Source organism: Crotalus tigris, unplaced genomic scaffold, assembly GCF_016545835.1.
Source record: "Crotalus tigris isolate CLP2741 ecotype Arizona unplaced genomic scaffold, ASM1654583v1 scf7180000023617.9722795, whole genome shotgun sequence".
NCBI classification, from domain to species: domain Eukaryota; kingdom Metazoa; phylum Chordata; class Lepidosauria; order Squamata; family Viperidae; genus Crotalus; species Crotalus tigris.
In genome coordinates this window covers 3156609-3182199 of record NW_024100081.1, presented here as the reverse complement: position 1 = coordinate 3182199, position 25591 = coordinate 3156609, and the positions used below count along the sequence as shown (strand labels likewise).

General features: G+C 36.9%; 1 protein-coding gene across 5 annotated transcripts in view; it reads right to left on the bottom strand.

The window, feature by feature from the left end:
• SSBP3 (single stranded DNA binding protein 3) overlaps positions 1 to 25591 on the bottom strand; it is a 202753-nt gene that overhangs the window by 31566 nt on the left and 145596 nt on the right. For all 5 annotated transcript variants that reach the window (XM_039319842.1, XM_039319843.1, XM_039319839.1 and 2 more), the window contains exon 5: positions 20892 to 20981. In XM_039319842.1, coding sequence (XP_039175776.1) covers positions 20892 to 20981 — 90 coding nt within the window. The remainder of the gene's footprint in view (positions 1 to 20891; positions 20982 to 25591) is intronic.

Here is a 25591-nt window from a genome sequence, read left to right as displayed (position 1 = left end):
AGCAGAGGACAACTTGTGCAACATATAAACGTAAAGAGAAAGACCAACAGAAGAAGGAGGTTAAGGAAGCCTCACAAGTATTGGTTCCTGAGTTTGTGGGAGAACCAGGACTTACAAATTTTTGGGAGCTACCTTTAAGGGCAGATTTTAAAGTACTTCTTTCGAGATTTATGGACAAGAGAGACTGATAAGGATTGTGTTTACAGTGGATGGAATTGGCTATTGGAGAGAAGATTATGGAGATCGAATGAAAATTTTTAGATAAGAAGTTTAAGTTTAAGTATTTAGTTTAAGTATTTAGAAGACTATTGAGATTGCGGGAGAACTAAGATTTACAAACTTTTTTGGAATTACCTTTAAGAGGTTTATGGATAAGAGAAGGAATGTGTTTACTGTGGAGGAATTTGTTATTGGTAAAGATTTAAACAGGTATAAGGGAATTTTAATGTTTTAAGTTATGTTTATGGGATCTATTATTATTATTATTTTTAGAGAAGCTAATTTGTTTAATTAAACGTATTTAGATTTGTTTAGGATTTATATGTTTTTTAAGTTTTTTCTTTTCTTGATAGGAGAGAAGATTATGGAGATTGAACGAAAATTTTAGATAAGAAGTTTAAATTTAAGTATTTAGTTTAACTATTCAAAAGAGTATCCAGTCTTAACGGTATAATGAATGTTTATATGCTTATTTTTGTGCTCTAGAGTAAAGAAAGAGGGAGATTAGATCTTATATTGTAGGTATGGATATTTAAAGAAAGTAATGTTTAAATTCTTTTCTTGATAGGAGAGAAGATTATGGAGATTGAACAAAAATTTTAGATAAGAAGTTTAAATTTAAGTATTTAGTTTAACTATTCAAAAGAGTATCCAGTCTTAACGGTATAATGAATGTTTATATGCTTATTTTTGTGATCTAGAGTAAAGAAAGAGGGAGATTAGATCTTATATTGTAGGTATGGATATTTAAAGAAAGTAATGTTTAAATTTGTGTTTTGGGGATTCTATATAGAATGATGGATAATAATATAAGTACAATACTAGAAAATGTTTAAAGTATATTATAATGTGTGTTTAATGTTTGCAACTATTATGTTTTAGAGAAGATAATTTGTTTAATTTAAGGTATTTAGATTTGTTTAGGATTTATATGTGTTTTAAGTTTTTTTTCTATTTTTTATTTTCTTTGAAAATTTTAATTAAGCCTGTACTCAGCTCCGGGAAGGTTGAGGGAGGGTATGGGAGGTTTGGGGAAGATGGGGGAGGGTACTGGAGGGTGGGGGTTTGGGGAAGGGATTTGTTCTGTAAAATTTAAAACTTTCAATAAAAAAAATGGTAATCAGTCAAAGCAGTTTATTTTGTTTACCACTTGAAATGAATGTATTTTGATTTAGCAATGGCATTTGAAACAGGACTTATTGATGTTTCTTATTTGGTAATAATACGGCCACTGCGTTGTAACTTTGTTTATAAATTGTTACAGAAGGATCTGATCAATCACAATTGAGAAACAAGGTAGGATAGTCCATCTCCAGGAGTGCAAATTCCTTCTAAAGCCCTCAAATTTATTAGCATTGGCACAGCTAACACATTGTTCTTAACTGAAGGATATGGTACATACGTACATACAAAAAAAAAAATCTAAATCAGTGTAAAAGATAGGTTTTATTTTAACTGGACACGTATTTTAATTGTTACTCTTATGAGTAACATCAATAGACTTGGCACCTGCAATATATATAGACCTTGAAAAGTTTCATGATAAAAAAATCCTTGATCCCAATCAATGAACAAGGGATCATTTGAAAGAAGCTATCTTGGGGCACTGAGAATGGCCTCAACTGAGAAAGGACAGCCTCCATTTAAAAGGTTGGCAACATGGCACCTATGGGTGATAGCATCATCAGAATTCCAACATTACTTTTAGGTACTGATAAAGGAGAATATTTATAGTTCATGGTTGAACTGTGGGGTCCTTAGTGCTTTCTGGGCTTGGTTGTTTTCTTGCAGACGTTTCAATATCAAACCCTAGGTAACATTGTAAGTGTCCTGATAATATTACTGAGTTTGGATAAAGAAACGTCTGCAGGAAAACAAGCTCAGAAAGCACCAAGGATCCCTCACCAGAGTTTTTTAAATGGGTGAAATCTCAAATTATTGCCAAACCTTTCCAGATGTTGATGTTTTAGCATAATTCTGTCCTAAACTTTGTAGAAGTAATTTTTCTCTGATAAAAAGATATTCAGTTCTGAAGAAAAAAAAATTGTCCTTCCCACCTGCCACTCCTAGTATCTTCTACTGAGAGTTACTAACCATGTTACTAACAATTAAATAGGCTTTCCAGATTCTGTTTGAGAGTCAAATTTATAAAATCAGAATGGCTATCCTTTCAAAACATAACCAGAGAAGAGAATTATATCTATGTGCGATGTATAAATGGCACCCAGAACTGGAAATATGAGAGAGAGAGAAAGAGAGGAGGGGGGGGGGAGAGAGAGAGAGGGAGGGGGAGAGATAAATTGATCCTAGGGAGTAAGATTCAATTTAAAGAAAAAAGACCTCAGATGTTCTAAAAGCATTAGTTCTCTTAGTACAAACTTTCAAACAAATGATTACATTAAGCTCTGCTATTTGGTCTAAAAGTTATGGAAGAAGTTAAAACAAAAAGAGAGAAACATCAGAGTTGCAGAATTGATTATTAAGCGATGAAGGGCCTGCTTCGTTTTTGCTTCTTCGGACATATCCTTTACCTTAAATCAGTGGTGGGATTCAGCCAGTTCGCACCACTTCGGCAGAAACTGGTAGCTAATTTTTTGTTGCCCAGGCCCAGAACGGACTTCCGGAAGCGGCATCCACACAGAATCGGTTGTTCACATATCTGAATCCCACCACTGCCTTAAATATTAACTTAAAACCGTTAGCTCACCACAACTGCTGATCACAACAGCTTAGCAGCCCTAACCTAATCAGAGGCACATCTCATCTGGGGAAGCAATTTTTTTTCTTTCTCTTCGAGGTATAGAAAAGGGACATCTCACTTTCAGAATATGCCTCTTCCCAAATTAAAAAAAAAAAATGTAGAAAGATTAAAGCACATCCACACTCAAGTGTATCATTTCAAGCACGAAGACCTTTGTTTAGGCATGCAAAATGTTCTCCTTTACCTCACAGAGCGACATTCCACTCAAATTACCACTTTTAATTAAAAAACATCCAAAAATCAATTTCTGCTTTTAAACAAAACTGATTAGCAGCCGGGTTATTGCAATTCACAGCGGCAGAGATTTCCTTAATTCCTTAAATGAAAGTGACTGGTGTTGGAAAGGCTTTTCGTAGATGTATCTGGACACCCAGGGCCTTTTATACCATAACGTCTGCTTTAAACACATACTTTTCCCTACAGGAGATTTAAAAATATCTAATTGTTTGGGAAGGATATCCCAGTGCTTAATTTAATCCACTTCCAAGATACAGCTTGCTTGCGAACTAACATGTTACTAGAACAATGTACGGGGGGGGGGGGGAATGCAAGAAACTGTGAAATGCTCTCCCAAAATGCAAGGCTTTACAAAGCATTTTGTTGCTAAGATGACATACAATTAGTAAATACCATCCCTGTCGTTGCATTAGCTGGCTAGTGTAATGGTCATGACAATTAGCCCCGGACAACATAACTGCAGAAGTACAATAAAGACACGCATCTTAGCAACAGTGCTGCATGCTCTTTCTTTCAACTTGTTATGCAGCAGTGGGAGGAGCTAGTGGCTTGGGGCTGGGCAAGAAACAGTAACAATGAGGGATCTGAAAATATTTGCTACTTCCTGTCTGCTACCCTGGGGCCACTAAAGCTGCTGTGCCTGGATATAAAGAATGCAATCTTACATCTATCTGCTTCTTCTTTGATGCCCCACAACCCACCTGCCCCCTCCTCTAGCTTTTTATAACTAAGCTTAAGATTGATTTCTACCTTCCCTCAAAAAGAAGGAAGGAAGGAAGGAAGGAAGGAAGGAAGGAAGGAAGGAAGGAAGGAAAGAAAGAAAGAAAGAAAGAAAGAAAGAAAGAAAGAAAGAAAGACAACCAAAAACAATGCCCCAGACAACTGGATATAGTTATCTCTGTAAATATTTGCAGATGTTGGAGGATCAGGGAGAGCAGCAATTCAACAGAGGATGAATGCTACAGCCTTTCCCTCCCTCCCACTCTGTGTTATAAATCAAACACTGAATTAAACTGCCTGCTAATGCTATTCTAAAGGTACAGAATACAAAACAACTCACAAGGTGGTTTACCCAAGGAAACCAAACCAAAATCTTTGTGTAGAGTGCGCATTCAGCCCAAGAATCTCTGAATCCTCCTATATAATCATGTTACTATAACATTTTTGCTCTGCATATGTCTTCCAACTGCACCGATTACTCAAAAATCGCTAACCTTTGAGTCATGATATTTTTCTATTTTAGGGGAAAAAATGAAGACAATTATTTAACATGACATTGATAAAAAGACAATATTCTTGTTAGAATCAAGTCAAGCGACACAAAAGAGTTTGTCAAGGACAAAAATTGCTTTTTAATTCTTCAAAGTGATCTGAAAAAAAAAAACCTGAAAAAATGTTGATGTAAATAAAAACCTATTTTACAAAGTTTTCCCAAATAAAATATATTCTGTTCCCTTGGTGTTATTTATCCTGATCATAAATGCATATTTGTCTGAGTACCAAATGGGAAGAATGACAGAAAAACAAATAAGATGGCATCAAAATCACCATATTTTAACCAAAATTAAAAAAAAAGATACTTATTCCAAATTTGGATACTAGAATAATAAAACAATTCCACTTGCCTTCCCTATGATCCCAGAAACTGGGAAAGCGATTGTACAAGCACACATATATATTTGTTTTCTGAGGTTTTCGTGGGTGTTTGTATGTAGGTCTTTGGTTATTCGGGTTTTCTTCCACGTAAAATTGGAAGTGTCTTGGCGACGTTTCATTGCTCCTAGAAGCACGAAGCTGAAAGCACCAGCCTGAAGATGATGAATGAGACTTCGTTAAAACGTCGCCAAGACACTTCCAATTTTACGTGGGAGAAAACCCGAATAACCAAAGACATACATACATACATACATACATACATATAAAAAATCAAGTTCGCAAAACTCAGACCAAGTATTGCATTTGCACACTAGATGATATTTTCATAAAGTAGAGATTGAACTAAACATAATAATGTTCAGTAACTCTAACATTATTTGTATACATATTTGTTCCTTTGTAGTCCTACAATTCACTTTTTTTTGAAGAAAAGAAGAGCAACACATCAGGGTAATGAGCTTAGGGTTTTGTCCACCTGGTACTATGCTTCTCTTATGCATTAGTGGAATTATAAATCCACTCGATTCCAAATGACCCGTTGTCAAAAGAGGAGTGGCCATAATTGCTCCATATTGTTTCAGAATGGTTAGCATGCTTTTTCCCTTACTTTGAATTAAAGTATTGAAATGCGCAGCAACTTAATATTTTCAACCTTGAAAAAATTATTGGGACATTTATAGCTATTCTATTATGAACTTTTAAAAATATTTTCAGTGTTAATAAAAAAAGGCTTTGATGCATCTCACAAATGGTAATCCCAAAAAGGATCAAAGTGGCTGCTTGAAAACCTCAAATCTTGGGGAGGCTGTCACCCATATTTTCCCAAGCAGGCAGTGGCATGTAGTAAATATAAGCCATATGTGAATATCATCATCTTCATGATGATGGTACCAATGCACAGGATTGCCTTGTTTGGAAATACATATTTTCTTTGATCTGCCTTCAACAATTTGGGAAAGATACATTTCATTATAATATAAATAGTTATTTGTGAACCTCCTAAGACACATGAATCAATTAGCATTAACTGAAGATGAAATACAATATCCCCATTTTTATATATGTATTTTAAAGCCATTCAATTCCCTCTACTGAAAACTGGTGTGATGGTTAGAGGTTTAACTCCATTTTTTTTTCTTTCTTGGTTTTTCCATGTTCTGCTTATCGATCTGTCAGTATTAGTTGAATTTCACCTAATTTTCACCTAATATTTATTTTCGCACTTCTACAACTCTTGGTATTTCCTGTGCATGAGTAATGTTGTTTTGGATAGGAAAAGTTCGTAATTCAGGCCCTGCTTATTATTCTGAATATATTAGGGTCTACAGGGTTTTTACACGGTATATGGCAGCAAATATAATCCCGCCTCCAATGTGCTGAGTTAGTCCTTCACATGCTTATTGCAAACTTTGAAAGAAAACAGAATGTGCTCTCAGCTAAATCTGACCAGGAAAGACAAATATAGTGGGCAGGGACTTCATTAATAAGATAGCAGCACTATTATTCTGTCTTTCCTACCATGTACAATTGCCCCTGTTAAGCATTGGTGTGTTCAGGTTTAGGTTGATGCTCAAGCTGGAGGGTAAAGAAGTATTTTACAGGGTGGGCAATAATCAATATTGCTCCAAATTTATACGGTTCCTACACAATAACAATTCCTTCACCCCACCCACCTTGTAAAAGGAAAACTACTTAAAAGATCTGTTTGTTTGTATGTGCGCACAAACACACCTTACTTCATCTTGTGTACATATGTCTGGTCATAGATTAAAAAAAAAAATCCCAGTGGTTCCTGGGGAAGGCAAGCTGAAAAGGCATCAAGCCATCTCTCCCCAAATGATCTGAAGCCCAAAGGGTTGGGAGGCCTGGTGAGGCAGGGTTCACTGCCAATGGGTAAATGGACCACCCACAAGCTTCATAGAATTTTACTTTTTTTAAAAAAAATACTAGGGATTTAAATACATCACAGCTGAGCCACAATTAAATTGGCTCTACTACTGAATGCAGATGATGTCATGGTTTCATAGAGGTCTGGAGTCCCTTTTCATCTAATGCAGAGATAAAGTGCCCCAGTATCAAAGAAAATTCAAATATGAAGGGCCAAACTAGTCAGGATTGATCAGACAATTTGCAATCATATGAAGGCCTTTTTAAAAGGACCTCAATCTGAATTTGACAGACTGAGAAAGGATGAAATAGAGCCTACCAATTTTTTCTCCTGTGCTCTCCAACCAGACCAAGGATACTTGGTATCAACACTGAAAGAAGAAATTAAAAAATAATTTATTTGAAGCAGATCTTTCTTCATACCTTCAAACACCAAGCACCAGTAGTATCTTGATCCAGATTGGGGACATAATTTTCCTACTCTCAGTATCTGGGGGATTCTCCTTTCCCAGCCTAGGTTTGTGGTACAATTTTAAAAGCCATTATTACAACTGAAAGTAGAACCCAAACAGGTCAAGAAAGAATAAACAAGTTAGGGAAAGCAAGAGAAGATGGTTTCTGGAACTCTTTGTAAGCTCTTAATAACAACTCTGTCCTGGTCATGTGTTTTCTCAGTAGCAAAGTATGGCTGTAAGAGTTGGAAGACTAAGTGCTGAAGCATTGATGCTTTTGAATTGTGGTGATGGAGAAGACTCTTGAGAGTCCCTTGGACTGCGAGGAGATCAACCCTAAAGGAAATCAACCCTGACTCCTCTTTCGAAGGACTGAAGCTGAAACTCAAATATTCTGGCCACCAAAAGAGAAGAGAGGGCTCAGTGGCAAAGCCCCTGATATTGGGAAAGACTGAAGGCAAAAGGAGAAGGGGACAGCAGAGGATGTGATGGTTAGATAGTGTCATCGACTCAATGAACATAGGCTGGCAGATAGTGGAGAACAGGCAGGCCTGGTGTGGTGTGATCCATGGGGTTGCAGAGAGTCGGACATGACTTAGCGACTGAATAACAACAACAATCTGGTCATGTGATCAAGAGGAGAGATAGTTTTTTTTAAAAAAGAACTGAACAATTGACAGCATTCTGCTCATAGAGCTGTATTGGGGGATAATTTTTTTTCTCTCTGATTTTTTTTTTCCTCTTCAACTCCAATGTGGTTCTGGCTCACTTTTCAACCTCATATTTCTTTTTCTGGTTTCTCCCTCCATACCAAAATAGATCCTGATCTATTCAGTTTCCACAAAGTTATCCTGCTAAAGGACAGGGTGGGTTGGGGGGGGGGGTCCTTTATAAAATGTATTTTTTAAAAGAAAGAAATTCTGTTAGATTTTTGTTGGATTAGAAAGAATGAAAGTTGGAGATCGTGCTTATGCATGTGCTTTTAAAAAACATAAATTAAAGTATAAACTGTAAGATGTGTGGATTTCAATTCCTAGAATTCCTCAGCCAGCAGGTTCCTACATCTTAAAGTTGCCAAATTTCCAAAGACACTGATATAAAGCAACCATAACTTGGAAGATTGTTCCTGAGATAGGAATTCTTCTCACTATTTATTATTCTACACTACTTCTTTTCATTGCTTAAGTGTCACAAAAGTTCTATGAGTTCTACATGTTTTACATGATATTTCAGTTAAACATTTCAACACCTAAGCTAAAGCATGAGTAAGAATGAAATCTTAGGAAACAAAAGTAAATCATAAGAAAATCTGATCTTTTAAGCACAATCTGGTGGTTCTATTGTACCAACTACACTTTTCTATTGTACTAACTACACTTACTATGGAAAGAATGTTGTTTTTCCCATCATCTTTTTAATGAAAGCAACAAGGCTGGTCTAATTTCATATCAATGTATCAAGATATAAAGTGCCCCCCAAAACTGTAAGATTTAGCCATGTGGTTTCAATCCAAGTCTAGGAAATTCAACTGAATTGTGGAACTAAAATTCCAGAGATCTATTCCATTAGTTAATCTGTGTAGTCCTGAAGACACCACCACTATCTTTAAGTCAACAATAACAATGTTTTGCACTCTGGACACATAAACAAATTATCCTGTTTTCCATTACATGTTATTTACTACCAATTGCCGCAGCTGTGTACTTTTCCCATTCAATAACTAAATTCCAATTTTATAGTATCTGTGAATATAGCACATAGTACTGTAGTTAAATTTCTAAGAAGGAAAATGAGAGTATTCTCTTTTCCTTAAGGAACAATGCTTATAGGAAAGTTTTATTCTGAGGATAATCTAAAATAAATCTAATCCAACCATTTCTGATATCTTCTACACATCTCAATAATAGTTGGTGCCAATGACCTCTGAAACCTGTTTCCAATTGTATTAAAAAAAGATACTAGAGCTATTTGGTTATTGAATCAATACCCTTTATTTGACCCTTATCTTCTTTTCAAGAATGGCTAATTTAAAAAACATTAGCTGGGGTACTTTGATGAAAAACCTGCTTATTTTAACCAAAGATCTACATTTTAGTCATTGTCAAGCATCTATATTAAAATGAGATTTATCTTCCTTCACACTGCTTCACTTAATATTATTAAAAATGTTCACCACTTAGACAAAAAGAACAACACAAAGATCCCACATATACTGGGACTACACATATAGAACCTTAAATTTGTCACTTTGGATAGCAAGATGGGCAGCATATAAATTTAATAAATAAAATAAATATAATTTTAAAGGCAGTGGTAGGTTTCCCATAATGCTCGTAAACAGAGTTGTAGGTCAGCAGTGCCTAACCTTTCCGGTTTGGCAAACCAGTGGGGGGATAGGGGGAAGAGGAGATGGTTCTGTATGAATGACAAGTGCGTGCACGCATATTCATCCACCACATGCACAAGTGGAGCTTAACGAGCACGTGCTTGCCTGCCATTTGCGCGGCCCAGTTCTGAACAAGCCATGGTCCGGGGGTTGGGGATCCCTGCTGTAGATGACAAAGGTAAATACACTGACCCAAGAAAACATGGAAATAGTAAAAAAAAAATGATTCAGTTGTTATAGTTGGCAATTAAGAGAAAAAAGACTAAAAATATAATTTACTGGATTATAATTTCTGAAGTTGGAGAAAGGTCCTTATTTCTATTTTTTTTTTAAAAAAATGATACACTGTGAAGATGGTTAAAAAAGAAAATATATATATTACTATTCATATCTTTATGAGAGAAATTCTAGAAGCCTTCATATAAAAGAAGAACACAGCCTTGTATTTAAGAGATTTCTGTATTGTGGTGGAAAACACAGGCAAGATTAAAGAGGCATTTTCTATAGCAGATAACATCATCTCCCCCCTACTTAAGAACTCCACAGTTAATCATGACAACATTAGCAATAGGTGAGATGAATATTAAAAAGCATCAGGCCCTTCCCTTGTGTTTGAAAGGATTAATGTTCTACTTTTAACTCTCAAACTGCATACACAATGCTTAGGAATCCAAACATGTTTTATAAAGTTAAAGACAGGAAATCTTTCTCTCTATATAAAAGCCTCTTGTATGGTATGCCTTGTGCCTGTCTCTATGTTCAAGTTGGTAAAATTAATGGGGAAAGAAAGGAGTGTTATCAGCCAATAAAACATATTCATGGACTCAACAGACCATATCTAACCAGCCTTCCCCAATCTCTTGCCCGCCATTGCGTGGCAGCTCTGGGACTTGTAGTCCAATACAGTTACAGGAACTATTTATTAGTTCTGAGGTTCCAAAGGGAATTACTTTCTCTACCTGTAGATCAGTGGTTCTCAACTTGTGGGTCGGGACCCCATTTGGGATCGAACAACCATTTCACGGGGGTCGCCATTTTTCCCCCCTTTTCTTTGGCCACGCCCCTGGCACCTGGTGATGTATAAGTGGTTGGGGATCACCACAACATGGGGAACTGTATTATGCGGTCGCGGCATTAGAAAGGTTGAGAATCACTGCTGTAGATCCTCTTCTTTACAAGTATTCCTTCCAAATGATTGCAATAGAATGCAACCATTAAAATTAATTCCCTGATCCAACCTAGTATAGAATTAGGAAATCTGTCACCAATAGATACCTTGTTTAAAACTTCCATAATCCCCAAATACTATGGCCATTAGAGAGGAGGTTTTTGGTTGTTGTTGTTATTTTTTTTATATATTGTTTAAAGGGCTTAGTTCAAAGACTAAAGAGGGCACCAGACTATCCAATTAAACAAGGCTGTTTAGGGTTTCTTTTAAGGACCCTCTCTTTCAGGTTTTGGGGCAAAAGGTTGAAACAGGAAGATGCTGTGAATGTACATATTGAAGACTTACAGGACTGGACCAAAAGTTTCTGAAATACTCTGTAAATACATGAGGTAGTTTTCTAACCATGCAGCCTTATAAATTGGAGCTACTTTTAGGCTGTAGATATCCCAAAACACAATTCTGGATGAAAGAAAGAAAAACAGGGGAAGACAATGACGACACATATACAATTCCAAGTGAAATTAATAATCCCTTTAATTTAGAAGGTTATATGCTGTTTATGCAGAACTATATACCTCTCTGTGCAACATTTATTGTAGAGAAGAGGACATGAGAAAGTGCATCTTTAGATTTTTGGTCTTTGGTTCCAAGGATGAGAAATAAATCTCATATGAATCTAGAGAAAGCTGGTTATTTGGAAAAAAAAAAAACAACCCAGACAGTTGTTTCATCTGAATGTGCAATAATTATATATCTGACATCAGTGGGATAAGTAGCTTTCTAGAAAATTCTGCAAAAACTTAAAAACTCAGTACTGGCTTACTTTTAAAAGAGCTCAATTCTGGAAGATTTTTTCAGAAACAAAAAGAACATGTTTGTTTAAGCTTCCTTGAGGTATTCCAAAACCCATATACTCTAGGTGGCACTGTTGAGCTGTATCAGAATACAGGAGTTCATTACCAGTCAGTCCCACGGGTTACGGACCAGATCCAATCCTAAGTCTGTCTTTAACTTGAATTTGTAGGTAAGTCAGAACAGATACGGACGATTCTTATTTAGCATAGTCAAATGTTTGTCTTAGTATGTAGTATAAATTTTACCTTTACCTTTAAGTAGGAATCAAGCGAGGTTTGTACCAAGTTTTCTTTTTTCTCATCATAAATGGCTACTGAGGCAGCCCTTAGTAATTGTACAGAAAACTTTAGTGAACCTCTCTGAACAGTATTAGGATGTTGTTCTTCTAACTTTATCATCCCTGCTCCAATGAGATGAAAAGGCTTCAGATAACTCTTTTGTCAAAGACTTCTTTGGTTGTGTAGTTTTTAGCTCCCAGTCTTCTTCCTCTAGCTCAGTGGTGGCGAACCTCTGGCACAGGTGCCAGAAGTGGCACTCGGAGCCCTCTCTGTGGGCATACGTGCCATTGCCCCAGCCTCGCCTCCTCCCGTGACCCCCTCCTCCCCAGCAGCCCCCCGAAGAAGAGTCGTCCCTGAGCATGGCCCACGCGGAGCAGCGCAGCCAAGGACATGGCAGCCAGGCAGCATAAACTCTGCCCTCACACCCCATCGTGCACAGTTGATGCTGCAGGGCGCAGGCACAGGGCGTGACCACCATAGCACTGCTGGGCTGCCTGCAATCTGCAGCAGGCTCTGGAGGTAGTGAGTGGCCCTGCAGGCAGGCGGGGCGGGAGATGGGGGGCGAAATGGGGGCGGGGCAGGGGGTGGAGTGGGGCGGGGCCAGTTTTTGGGCACTCGGTCTCTAAAAGGTTCGCCATCACTGCTCTAGCTACTCCGATCACTTTATTATTTATCGTGATCATTTTCCTTTTCTCTGACACATTATCAGCATACTTCTACTGTATTTATGCTTCAGAGGTATGATCCAACTTAAGATGGCGGTGTTCTTCCTTGAGCTGAAACCACTGAAGCTGTGCAATGATTTCATGAGCACCAGAAAGCAGTGAATATGCTTGTTACGATAACCCATTGTATTAAGCTCAAATTTTTAATAAGCTTAATGGCAGTCTGACTGTAAATACGAGTTGTACATAAATTGGACGTTGTTAACCTGGGGACTGCCTGTATGTCAACCTTTGTATCTGCACAAATGAAGGAAATCCATGTTGACCAAGGTTAGAGATTCATTATGATTGATCTGCTAAATAACGTAGAAGAATTCCGGGACAGATCTACAATAATGATATCAAAATGATGAGCTAGAACTACCTGTTGGTTGCCTGAATACTATAGATTGTTTCACCTGGGAATGATATATACCATGGAATTGGTATATAGTACTGGAACTGGAAAATAGTAACACAGAAATATTAGAATTGCCACGACTGGCCTTAATAAAACATTTGGGAAGTCATCTAATTAATTGTTTCCTGTTTTCAGTAGGCAAGCCAATCATAAACAAAGAAAATCATTTTAATTTCGTTTTTCACTGCATTACTTTCTCCTCCTTGCTCAGAACGCTGTCATTTTCATAATTTTAGGGAAAGAAGATAACACAAACCATTGGCAGATATTTTGCCTCTGTCTGAATTCTGAAGAATTTAAGAGATAATGAGAAGTTTGGTGAATCTCAGCGGCTTTGTTGCAAATGTCTCTCAGAGCTGGCAGGGGAACCCTAATAAGACTAACTTTTAAAAATGGCACAAATTACTTGTGAATGAATGTCAGCAAATTCTTTTTTTTTAAAATTCTCATCTCCTAAAACAGTGATTCTCAACCTTTTTAATGCCGCGACCCCCAACCGGTCGTAAGTCGAGGACTACTCAACTGGTGCAGCGCCGTTTGCAGAATGGGACTTTTGGCGGGCTCAGCAGGGCAGAGACAGCCTGGACAATTCCTATTGGCTTTCAAAAGCCAATAGAATAAAAGGGAGTAGCACAGCTAAGGAAAAGGGGAAAAAAATGATGGACTGCATTGTTTGGCGACCCCCGTGAAATGGTCGTTTGACCCCAAATGGGGTCCCGACCCACAGGTTGAGAACCACTATCCTAAAAGGAAAGGAACCTGTCCAACCAACGTTTTCTTAATACACTTTCCCTACTACCTTAGGGATTACTTCTTTCCTTAGTTTTCCCACTATATACTGTTAGGTACTCAAACAATAAGGAAAACTTTTGTTTCTTCAGTCAGGTCACAATGTCTCTAATGCAACTGATTTTAAGGATTTAGGGCAGATACAAGATATTGGTGTTACAGTGGTTAGTATACAGGCCAACTTGCACCAAAACCTAAGCCAGAGTAGCTCAAAATAACTCCAGTTGTTGCAGTAGTTACAGTAACCTGCTTTTCAAGTATCACATTTTTATTCTAATAATCATTGATCACAACAAAATGGAAGAATAGATTGGGAAGTATAATTTAAAGTAACCAGAACCTCATTGTGGCAAGAAAGCCAGGCACATTATGTGAAGCCAAAAATTGACAGAAAGTTTGAAGTTGGAATGTTACAGGAATGACAAGGCAGAATCTGGATTTTGAAGCAACCTTCAACTTTTCTGTGCTGGTAAAGTAGCTGGTTATCATTAGCTACTCCCACTTGCAAGAAAACCAAAATAGAATGAACATGAAGCATAATCTACATCCTGCTTGTTGTTGTTTTAAGTTACGGTTCTCAGTAATTCTGAATAGTGTTTTTTTTTTGGCAAACATTTTCAATAACCTAACTCACTTCTAAAAATACAATTTACATTTATCAAAATTATGTAGAACGAGAACAGGCAGCATACCACAAATTAAATAATTGCACAAAGATGAACACAGACCAGGTCTCAGATATGTCTAGCAGTGACTTAGAAATAGAATAAACAGATAAAGCATTTATGTAAACAAATAGGTATATCAAAGGAATCCACTCGAGCTGAAGTGAACAAGAACACAGATTAGAACCTGTCATTAGAGCAATTTTTCATAATTGCTTATTGGTCTACTTAAGCAGTAAAAAATAAATGTAAGCACTTGAAATTTCTAAGAGTTTTTCTTACATTGGAATGAGATGTAAATAAAAAAGTCTTAATGCTGATTTTAAAAAGAAAAAGCAGCCAAAGGCAAAACATTGAAAATATTAGTTCAGAGGTAACAAGAGAAATGGTCTCAACCACCACTTTTAAACACAAATGAAAACTTTACTTGAATGGTTACCTTACTTTCTCAGCTACCACCCCCCATCAAGTGAATAAGGGAGGAGAACTGAGGGGATTATAGTATTTCCTTATTCACTGGAATTATTCATACATCATTGTGTAAAAAAAGAGTTTACACAAAAGCACTCACTAAATATATTTCCTAAACTACCCCAATAAACAAACAGAACAAAAGCCAGGTGCTGGAAAAGGTTCATAAGTTTGCGTTAACAGAGGAATCTATTTACAGAGTATATATGGTGTTCTTTCCAACCCCTCAATATTTGGGCATTTGTGCAAGCCAAATTTGGGGCTCAACACTTACGGTTAGTAAGGACAGAAGTAACTTAAACTGCATGTTAAAAAGGAGTTGCAGGGTTATGCCATGAAACACATTGTAGAATAACTGCCCCAAATATGTATGGGTTATGGCTATGGGTTCTCACACAAAAATGGAGTGCTATGCTCTATGCTCTTTCCATTTTCAGAATCCGAAGCAATCATGCATAAGTGAACAGAAGTGCTAAAACATTTTTGCTTGTGCAGCCCTCTTGCATTCTGAGGCATCAGCTGGGAATCCACCAGAGAGTTGAAAACATTTTGGGGGGGCAATCACCAAAGACTATCTGAAAAACTGATGTCAATACAGGACAATCACACGGGAATGTCTTTTTATTGGGTCTGAAAGTTCCTAAAATTTAGCATGCAGGAGTTTATGCTAAAACACAACCCTGGAGAAAACAAAAAAGATTATAGACTAGCATCCGGGAAGGGAACAATCTAAATCAGATGTATTTGCTCAAGAAGCATCTGTGGCAACAGAGGAAACTTTGCCCTTTGAACACAGTAAAGGATCTATCTGCCTGTAAATAAGAGTGATAGGATATGAGCAGCAAAGGATTTAGGTAAGATAAATAGGAAACAAAAAAGCAAAAAAAAAAAAAGTAGGCAATAGCCAATAGGCAGTCAGAAAAGTACATTTTTTTCCTGTCATATCCATGCTTTACTCCTCTCTCTCTTTCCTTATCCTCTGTTTCTATATTGCTTTTTCTTCTTTCAGGTATTGCTGAAAACCACCAAAGTACTTGTTAAATAGCAAGGATTGATTTTCATTTTCATTAAAAGTCATCTCTGCCCAAAAAGAAAAAAAAAGATACAAAAACATTTGGGAGTGGGGGGAAGACTCCTAAAATATTGCAATTCCTAAACCCAATTATTCTGTCCACAGCAGATCTTCCAAACATCAATCCTTATTTTTAAATGCCCTGCATAAAGCATGAATGATTAAGCAAAACTTTAAAAATATAATGGGCAACATATAACCTCCAAGAATGAATTCAAATTTCAAAATTGACTTCTGACTTAAGAAACATGACATATGAGAGCTTTTGTGAATTCCAACAGGTAGGGCATATACTTGTTTATTTCAGGATGTGAATGTTTGTGTACGCTAGAAAACCCAATTTAAGGCAAATTCTCATGATGAAACACAACTAGAATTTCGAATGCACCTGAAAAATGTAATTTCTGCTATAGAACTGACCTATGCTTATCAATTTTCTGTAATTAGTAAAAAGTCCTTAGTTTTCTTTCCCTTTGATAATTTTAATTCTGCTTTACCAATAAGACTATAAACCAATAAATAAATTCAGTAAATAAAGGTAGCTTGAATAAATGCAACCCTCTCCCCCCCATGCAAACACTATTGGTCTGTTCAACTCCTAAGATCTCAATGCATTAGGGGGCAGTGTAGGAACACAAACTTGCTACTGCTTTGTTATGGTGCATCTCACTAACTGCTGATGCATAGCTAACACAGCAACAGACATTGATTTATGTTCAACTTTCCATTTCATCAGAAAGATTTTTTTTTTAAAAAAAATGCTACACACAAGTTCAAAATTCAGTGGGAAAATGCATAGCCAACAAATGTTGGGCAACGAGCACAAGCACACAGCCAGATGCATAACTGACAGACCCAGGTCTTTTTTTAAAGTTAAGCCTATAGAGAAACTGGAGAGATGTAGGCGAGGAGGCTGGTGTTGAAAATTTGTCAGGGCCTGCAAGAGCTGCTGATTGCTGACAGGGCTCCTGAAGTTACTTCCACTGGAGAAGGCAAAACCAGCCATCTGGTAGTAAGTCCTGCCCTTCTGGAAAAATGTGAAAGGCAGGCAGGGCAGGTGATAAAAAAAGTGGCCAGCTTACTCCTTTACCACCCTCCCTCCCCTTGCTCTGTCTGGCAGGAAGGAGAAATGAAAGTTCAGCCTGCAAAAGAGTGTCAAAGTCTGGGTAAGGAGGGGGACTTGTTAAGGATGCTGGTGCGTTGCCTTGAGGCTTCAAAACACTCAAACAAGCATTACTCCTGTACTGCTGATTTTGGAACACTGGCAAATCAGCGTCTTATGTATTCTGGGTTTGACTGACCGGTATGTAGCAGTTCTCAATGTAGCAGTTCTCAATTTTTTTTTTAAAGGGTTTTCACATGCTTGTGATTTTTTTTTTTTTTTTTTGGCTTGGAAACTGCTTAGACAGCAACAGGCCATTTACAGCTATATTTTTGTCATCAATCCACAGACATGCTTGACCCCTGGCAAAGACACCGTGAGCTGAGCTTTTCCTTCCCTCTATCATAATTAAAGAGTCTCAAACAGTATTCTTTCTTAAGTCAGGAGAAACATACAGCATTGAAGTCTGGGGCCTTTTTTTTCTCTTTTGCGTGGCTGTGAGCATGCTATATAGGGCATGTGATCAAGTGCGCCAAGATTACATCAAAATGGCATATTAACAAAAGACAGAAATATCAACTTGTGCTTTGTTCCATCTTGCTGTCATGATCATAGTTCAAAAGCCATAGTCAGCATTTACAGAACTCATTTGGGTCTCTGCTCTGTTTTCAAACTTCATTCCTTCATGTTCCTTTTCCGCTCAGTTTTTTTTCTCTTTCCCCAGTTGTTGGATAGAAATCCCCAAGAAAATGAATGGCTGGAAAAAGTCTCTTATCAGGATTTCCATAAGAGTTATGTTCCTACCTCTGTGCACATCTAGGCACAGAGGAGCTCATTTTCCTGACTGACCTCATTTTTTGAAGGTAAATAGCACATGCTGTCAAGGAGAAGGACGAATCCTATAGAGCAGACAATCCAGTGATCAGTAAAAGACCTACATTATGCAAGCTGAAAGCATACTTTCAATGGTCCATAACTTCATGTGCTCTCCTTAAATGTTCTGTTCCATCAAATGGCATCTATTTATATATATACCACATATGCGGTGGCTGAAATGTATCACAGAGTTAGGTAAATTACAGTCTGTGATTAAATTGTGGTGTAGTGTTAAAGGTCCGGGATTTTTCACCCATGGACACATGCTGATATACAAATTTCAAAGTGGAATTGACGGAAGTGAAATGGGAAGGTGATCATTTTTATAAAACATTTGCACTGTGGGGAGGTTTTTCTTGTACTCAATCACGTCCTTCACATAAAGCCCCAAAGATGCTTTTTTTCACGAGGCAATTGGACTTTCTTGTTTTTCTTTGAAGACCTTTCGCTTCTCATCCAGTTGCCTCGTGAAAAAAAGCATCTTTGGGATAACTATGACCTGGATGACTGAGAAACTCCATAGAATTCACATAAAGCTCTCAAGATAAACAGTTTGGAAAATCTTAAAAACTCACTTTTCATAGACGGGTCAGAAAGAATTAATTCAAGAACTCAAAATTTATGCAATGAAACCGAATAGGGAAGATTCAGAACAGAAAAGTTGCTCTACAATGCAAACCTTATGGAATTCCCTTCCTTCCTTAAGATCAGTGGGCACATGTGATACATGCTATGAGGTGCTCATTAGATCTTTAATAAGAGCACTGTTACTAGACTAAAACTGAAATTTAAAAATATAGAAATTCCCCCAGTTCAATTACTGTTTAAACTGCAGTACACAAGCTGTTAAGTGGATTACTTAAAAGCGATAATATCTGGGATCCTGCTGCTGCAATACTCCTCATCCTTCACTATTGACTATACTATGATGAATGGGTGTTAAGAGTTCAGCAGTATCAAGAACAGCACATATTAGCCATCCAACTGGCTCACAAACATAAGCCACTTCTGAAATACTCATTAGGGAAAGGGAAAAAGGCTTTCATTCATTTCCACCAATTTTAGAGAATCACTCTGGCCTTAATTTGGTATCCTAAAAATCAATAGATTTCATTTGATCACATACAAAACTTTCCTAAAAATACTTATTTTCCTAAAGCAACAAACCCAAAAGACATATCTGCAGCTCCAGTCTAGGATTTCCACCGAATCGATCATTTTATAATTCTAATGTAGGCCTCGTAACATTGATAATGCTATCATTTGAGACTTTGTCCTACATAAATCCAGAACTCAAAAAAAATGTAAAATTAAAATGTCAGCTTCCACCAACATTAATCATTTATGTGAAAGAGACCTGTCTTGGCAATTCTTCTAATATAAAAATAGTTACTAGAGTTTACCAGCCATGTGTCTTTCTATTACCTCTTATTAAAATGACAACCATTCCAAAATTTATGATTTTAATCTAGAGATTCTGTGTCTAATGATGAACAGAGATGATAGCATCCCTGTTCAGATGTTACATTCATGGGTTCATCCAACACAGATACCAGTAAATAGTCCTTCCCATCTCTTAGTTGTGTGCATAATACAGATAGTCCTCGACTAACGAACTTATAATTAGCCCTAAATTGTTGTTGCGGAGCAAGACACTTGTTAAGAGAGTTTTACCCTATTTTACGACTTTTCTTGCCACCGTTGTTAAGTGAAATAAATACATGCCATTTGCCAAGTATCCAAATTTTAATCATGCGATCACGGACAGGCTGCAACGGTCACAAGTGTGAAAAACACTCATGTTACTTTTTTCAGTGCCGTTGCAACTTTGAAGAGTGACTAATTGAATGATTGTAAGTCGAGGACTACTTGTACAAGTAAAAAGACAAACTCCACAGTTTGAGCTTAAACGTGACTGCTTCTGGGTCAGCTGGAGTCTTGAAAGAGGCTCCTGAAAACTGCATCAAATTACAAGAAAACAAGTATGAAACTAAGCGTCACTCCTTCTCAGATCCCATGATTTTCAAAATCCACTGCATCATCATCATCGTTATTTCAAAATCCACTGCTTTATTCTTCTCCTTCAAGAACTGAAGTTCAAGAACATTGGGATTCAGCAGTTTCAAAAGCAGATCTTCATGTTAACTGCTGAAAACCCTGAGTGGGTGCCTATGTAAATAACAGGCAATTAGTTACAACAAGCAAATTAATGGCGACTCTCCAATCCAGCCCAATTGATCCTTTTGAATGACATGGTTTGCTTGCACCCAAGAGAGGAGACCATTTTTAAATTTAAAAACAAACGTTAAGAATTGCATTTGCTTTAAAACAGCGTTGGCCACCTTTGTTTTTGTTATTTTCCTCTTGGGTCTCTGTCATCTCAGTTTTTGCTCATGGATCTAACAGCAAGAATTCTATGCGGCTAAAAGCAAACTTTATCAGGAGGAAAAGAGATGGAGAGAAGAATAAGTTCAATTCCCAAAAGCAGCTATGTAATATTTTATTTCTTTCCTGTTGCCAAAACTCCACAGTTATGGCCAAATCTGGACAAACTCCTGCCTGTGGCTAAAGTTTAAGATGGTTTGCCCAAAGAATTCAGCGGCAGCATTTGGAAAACAACCAAGTGGTTAACCAGAAGGGGAAAATAAGAATCCATATCCTGGATGCTCTATTACACGCAGTCCTGTCATGATCAACATACATCTCATTCATTCCAAAGTAGCTTTGTAATGCGTTGAACTAGAATAAAAACAAAAAACTAAATATTGCTTTCCAGACAAGCAGGCTCTATCACATAAACACAGTTCCAGAACTGATGACGAATAAAACAAACAAAACAACCACAGAAAGGTACTAACGAATCACATAAAAATCAGGAGAATTAACCCTTACCTGAAAGAAACCGGGAGGTATGGGTCCTCCTGGCATGCCATCATTCGGAGGAATGTTTCCAAGTACTGGACTTGGCGCTGCAGCTGCGCTCTGGAAACAAAGAAATAAATATATAATGATACACCTATATTTTAATAGCCCTGGTATGAGATCGGTGTAAAAGACGACAGTACAGATAGTCCTCAACTTACAACCATTTATTTAGTGACCATTCAAAGTCACCATGGCACTGAAGAAAATTGGCTTATGACCGTTTTACGACGCAGCATCCTTGTGGGTCACGTGATCAAAATTTGGAGGTTTGGCAACTGGCATGTATTTAAAATGTTTGCATTGTCCCGGGGTCATGTGATCCCCTTTTGCGACCTTCTGACAAACGAAGTCAATGGGGAAGCCAGATTCACTTAACAACCGTGTTACTAACTTAACAACTGTAGTGATTCACTTAACAATTGTGGCAAGAAAGGTCCTAAAATCGGGGAAAATTCACTTGACTTTCTTGCTTATTGGGCTCAACTGTGGTTGTAAGTCAAGGACTACCTGTACATATTTCATGTGTTCACCATAAGGCATGGTCAGTTACCAACCCTACTATCTACCCAAAGATACTGAAACTGTACTGTAAAATTGTGTCATTAAAATGAACAAAATGTCAATGGCTGTCATTCTGAATGAAGTGGAATTTGGTTCCATTTCATTCCTACAGATCTGTCACCAAAACTGCAGACGTTATTACTAAAGCTTCTAAAACAAAGCAATTTTTTTGGTAGAATTCTGAATGTACTCATGGACAAAGAGAATGGCAAATCTTTCAGTGTAGAGATCCTAGTAGTGAACATGGTTAAAAAACACTCTAGAACAGGATTTCCTAACCTTGGCAACTTTAAGACACATGGACTTCAACTCCCAGAATTCCCTAGCCAGCCAGGGAATTTGGGGAGTTGAAGTTCATACATCTTAAAGTTGCCAAGGTGGGAGACGCTGCTCCAGAGCATCTTCTACATTTATGCTCTTATACTATAGCTGTTCATATAGTCTAGTTCTGGAATAATGAAGTTTCAGACATACTCTTCTAATGAGACTTTAAAAAAATAAAATAAATGGGTCACTTCATAATTTTTTTTTAATTAAAATTTTTATAAACTTTTTACAATAAAAGCCCCCCCCCACCTCTCTCCCTCCCCCCTCCCATTAACCCTCCCCCCTTCCCAGAGCTGAATACAGAGCTAAAAACAAAAAAAAGAACATAAAAATTTAAATAAGCATCAATCAATTATACATAAATCCTAAAAAATTTAAGAACCCCTTTAACTCCATTACAATAAAATCAATAAATCTAACCGTAACAACTTTACACAATAAGTTATTCAAAAGCTAAATAATACTTTCTAATCCCATATTTATTCTGAACGAAATTTACCCATCTTTTCCATACAGAGTTATATCTCTCTAGCGAATGGTCTTTCAGATAAGCCGATATTTTTGCCATTTCTGATAAATAAGAAACTTTTAAAAACCATTCCTCTAAGGAAGGCAAGGAGTCTTTCCTCCAATATTGCCCAATCAATAACCTTGCTGCCGTAATAAAATTCAACATTAAAATAATCTCTTTACTATCACAATCTTCAATAATACCTAACAAAAATAATTGTGGTGTGAATTTTATCCTTCTATTAAAATTTTTTTGAATATTCCACCAAATCTTAATCCAAAAAGCCTTTATATTTTTACAAGACCACCAAATATGATAATAGGTTGCGTCCATACAACCACATTTCCAACATTTGGGCTGTAAATTAGAGTACATACAAGACATCTTTTGTGGGTCAAGGTGCCAGGTCACTTCATAATTTAAGAGATGGCTACCAACATCACTTTCGAAGACAAAACTAACTTAAGATCTTTCTTTCAACTGAGGACTATACCACACAACCTAGAACATAATCTAAAAGACAGAAGTGCTAAATATTTAACCTGCCATGTTTAAAGAGCAAAATGATTATACTTAATATTTAAAGCCAAGCCAAGGAAATAAAAGAGGTGTATGAAGGCGTATAAACCTTTCTACCTATTTTCTCTGTATGCTCTTCCCTTCTTTCAAAAGCACAGAGCAGCTTTTAGCTACTACATTATAAGGAAAGTTGTGAGGTAGATACAAAGCCTTTAGTCTATGTCCTCATTTGATCTCTGGCAGTATTTTATGTGGCTTATGTGGGATTTGCAGGAAAAGTTTACTGATTAACTGGCCCCGATATAATGTGTTCATCTGAACTGGAAAGAGAAAGAGTAAAGGTACTTTGCTAGCTAAACCAGACGGTCAATAAACTAAGCAAGAACAACCAAACAAAAACACCATTCCTTGTCCCTAGTAATTCCTAATTTCAGCATAAAGGACATAGTCTCTATTCAAGCATTAGGCAAAAGGGTGGTGAGCTAATGTGTCTTTCTGAAATTCTGATGTCAGTTAAGAGTCATGCTATTATTCTCCACCAGGCAATCAGTTGAGGTTTTTTTTGGTTTGTGTGTGTGTGTGTGTGTGTATAAAAATAAACTTCTTTTAACTGACCTCACAGCACATCTGGAGAATGAAGCTGTCCATGAGCTAACGGTACTCATTTTTATAATGCTAAATGATAACACACATATTCATATGGAATACACAAATAGGCTGTGTCGAAATCAGCTCTACCACTTATCCAGCCCGGGTTGCATGATCTGATATAGATATTCCATTATCAGCATATTCCTGCTTAACAAAATGATTGCTATTGATTTTTTCCCCATTTTTTATTGTTTCACGGGGTCAGGGAATAGATCAGGGGTTTTCAACCTTGGCACCTTTAAGACTTGTGAACTTCAACTCCCAGAATTCCTCAGCCAGCAAAGCTGGCTGAGGAATTCTGGGAATTGAAGTCCACAAGTCTTAAAAGTTGCCAAGGTTGAGAACCCCTGGAATAGATGGTATAATGATTTACGGCATCAGGTTAGAAACTGGGAGACCATGAGTTCTAGTCCTAGCTTAGGCGCAAAGCCAACTGGGTAACTTTGGGCCAGTCACATCTAGCCAGTCCTTGGAAGCAGGCAATGGCAAACCATTTCCAGAGTTTTGCCAAGAAAACTGCAGAGTCGAGCCCAGGCATACGCTAAGGGTCACCAATGACTTGAAGGCAAAACAACACACGCTCATGTTAAGTAAGACAAAACAAAAATTGAGGCCAAAAGGGATGGTGACATCATTTTAACAATGGCTACATTACAGCAGCAAGACCATAAACATCAACTGTCCATTCTCAAATAATCAGTCTTTCACCTATCAGAACCAAGTAAAGATTTATAAAAGTACAATTTGAATAAATGGGTTTTGTTTGAAATGTAAATTTCTCTATTACTGAATATAGAGTTTAATGTCTTTGCCAGTTTGCTTTCTGAGAAACAAAGTCATATAAATAGCTAGCTAGAGGAAAACAAAAAGAAGATAAGCCATGGGTGTTGAAATATTGTTTGTCAGACCTGAAAAGTAGGCTACATTCTGATCATTTTTCAGTCACTCTGCTGTGTTTTTTTTTTTTTTAACTGTTTCCCACTTTGGTACTGTGTATTTTTAATGAAAACATTATTTTAATTGCTCAATTTTTTATAAAAGTTTTCCGACAGTAGATTCCTGTTTTTTATCTGGAAGTAAAATGCTGAAAAATTCAACATAGTGCTAAATAGAAATATCTATATAAAACTCCCACATGGAAAAATTTAAATTAGAGATTTATATTTTTCAAAAGGGATTGCTTTTAAACATTTTAGTCAAAAATTAACAAAGACAAACTTGTTGGTTCTGAATACAATCAAGAATGAGTAATAAAGCCTTAATGAAATGATTTAGTTATGACTAATGTTTGAAAGATTGCAAAACTGCAACCAAAATCATATCAAGGATTGTGTCTCCACCGATCATAGACAAAAGTCTTATCAATACTACATTTAATTTAATTAGATGTCTACTGAGTTGACATATTCAAAAAAATCACTGTTGAAAAATGTGAGTAGCACAATGATTTGTTTTATACAATAATGTGAATATGGGAAATCTCTCTGATTGTAATGATTTTTTTTTTGATTTATAGCCTTGTATTGAAGAGCTGGCCTAGTAGCCATTGGGAAATACAAGAAAAGTCTACCTGGAATCAGCAGACCAATGAAATATGTATAAAATGCTCCATCACTTTCTTGTTCTGCATTTAGAACTGAACTCAAAAAGCTAAGTAACAAATAAATAGTCCAAAGGGCTAGCTTTGTTAATCCTTTTGCAGCAAAAACAATGAAGTATCTTGCAACAATCCAATCATTACTGTATATTGCTTAAGCTTTGGTAGATCACAATCCTCTTCATTAGATGCATGGAATATCTTTCTGTGAAAGGCACCTCCCTATTTCTATGCCTCAGTAGACCATGAAATCTTTTTTGCAGGTTAGCAATTTTTGTCAGCTTATTTATAAAGCAGTAATGAACAAAACCTCCAACACAGTCATGTGAAATTTATTGAAAGCCAGATTTAAATTCCACTGGATCTTTTCATATGACTATCCTATAGCACAGGAGAATCTGTACAGAAAGATGTCACCATGAAACAACTATGTATGGAACTATCGGTCTCAATTACAACCGACCTCTCAAAAATATTACCAAATATATTTCCTCTTCACCA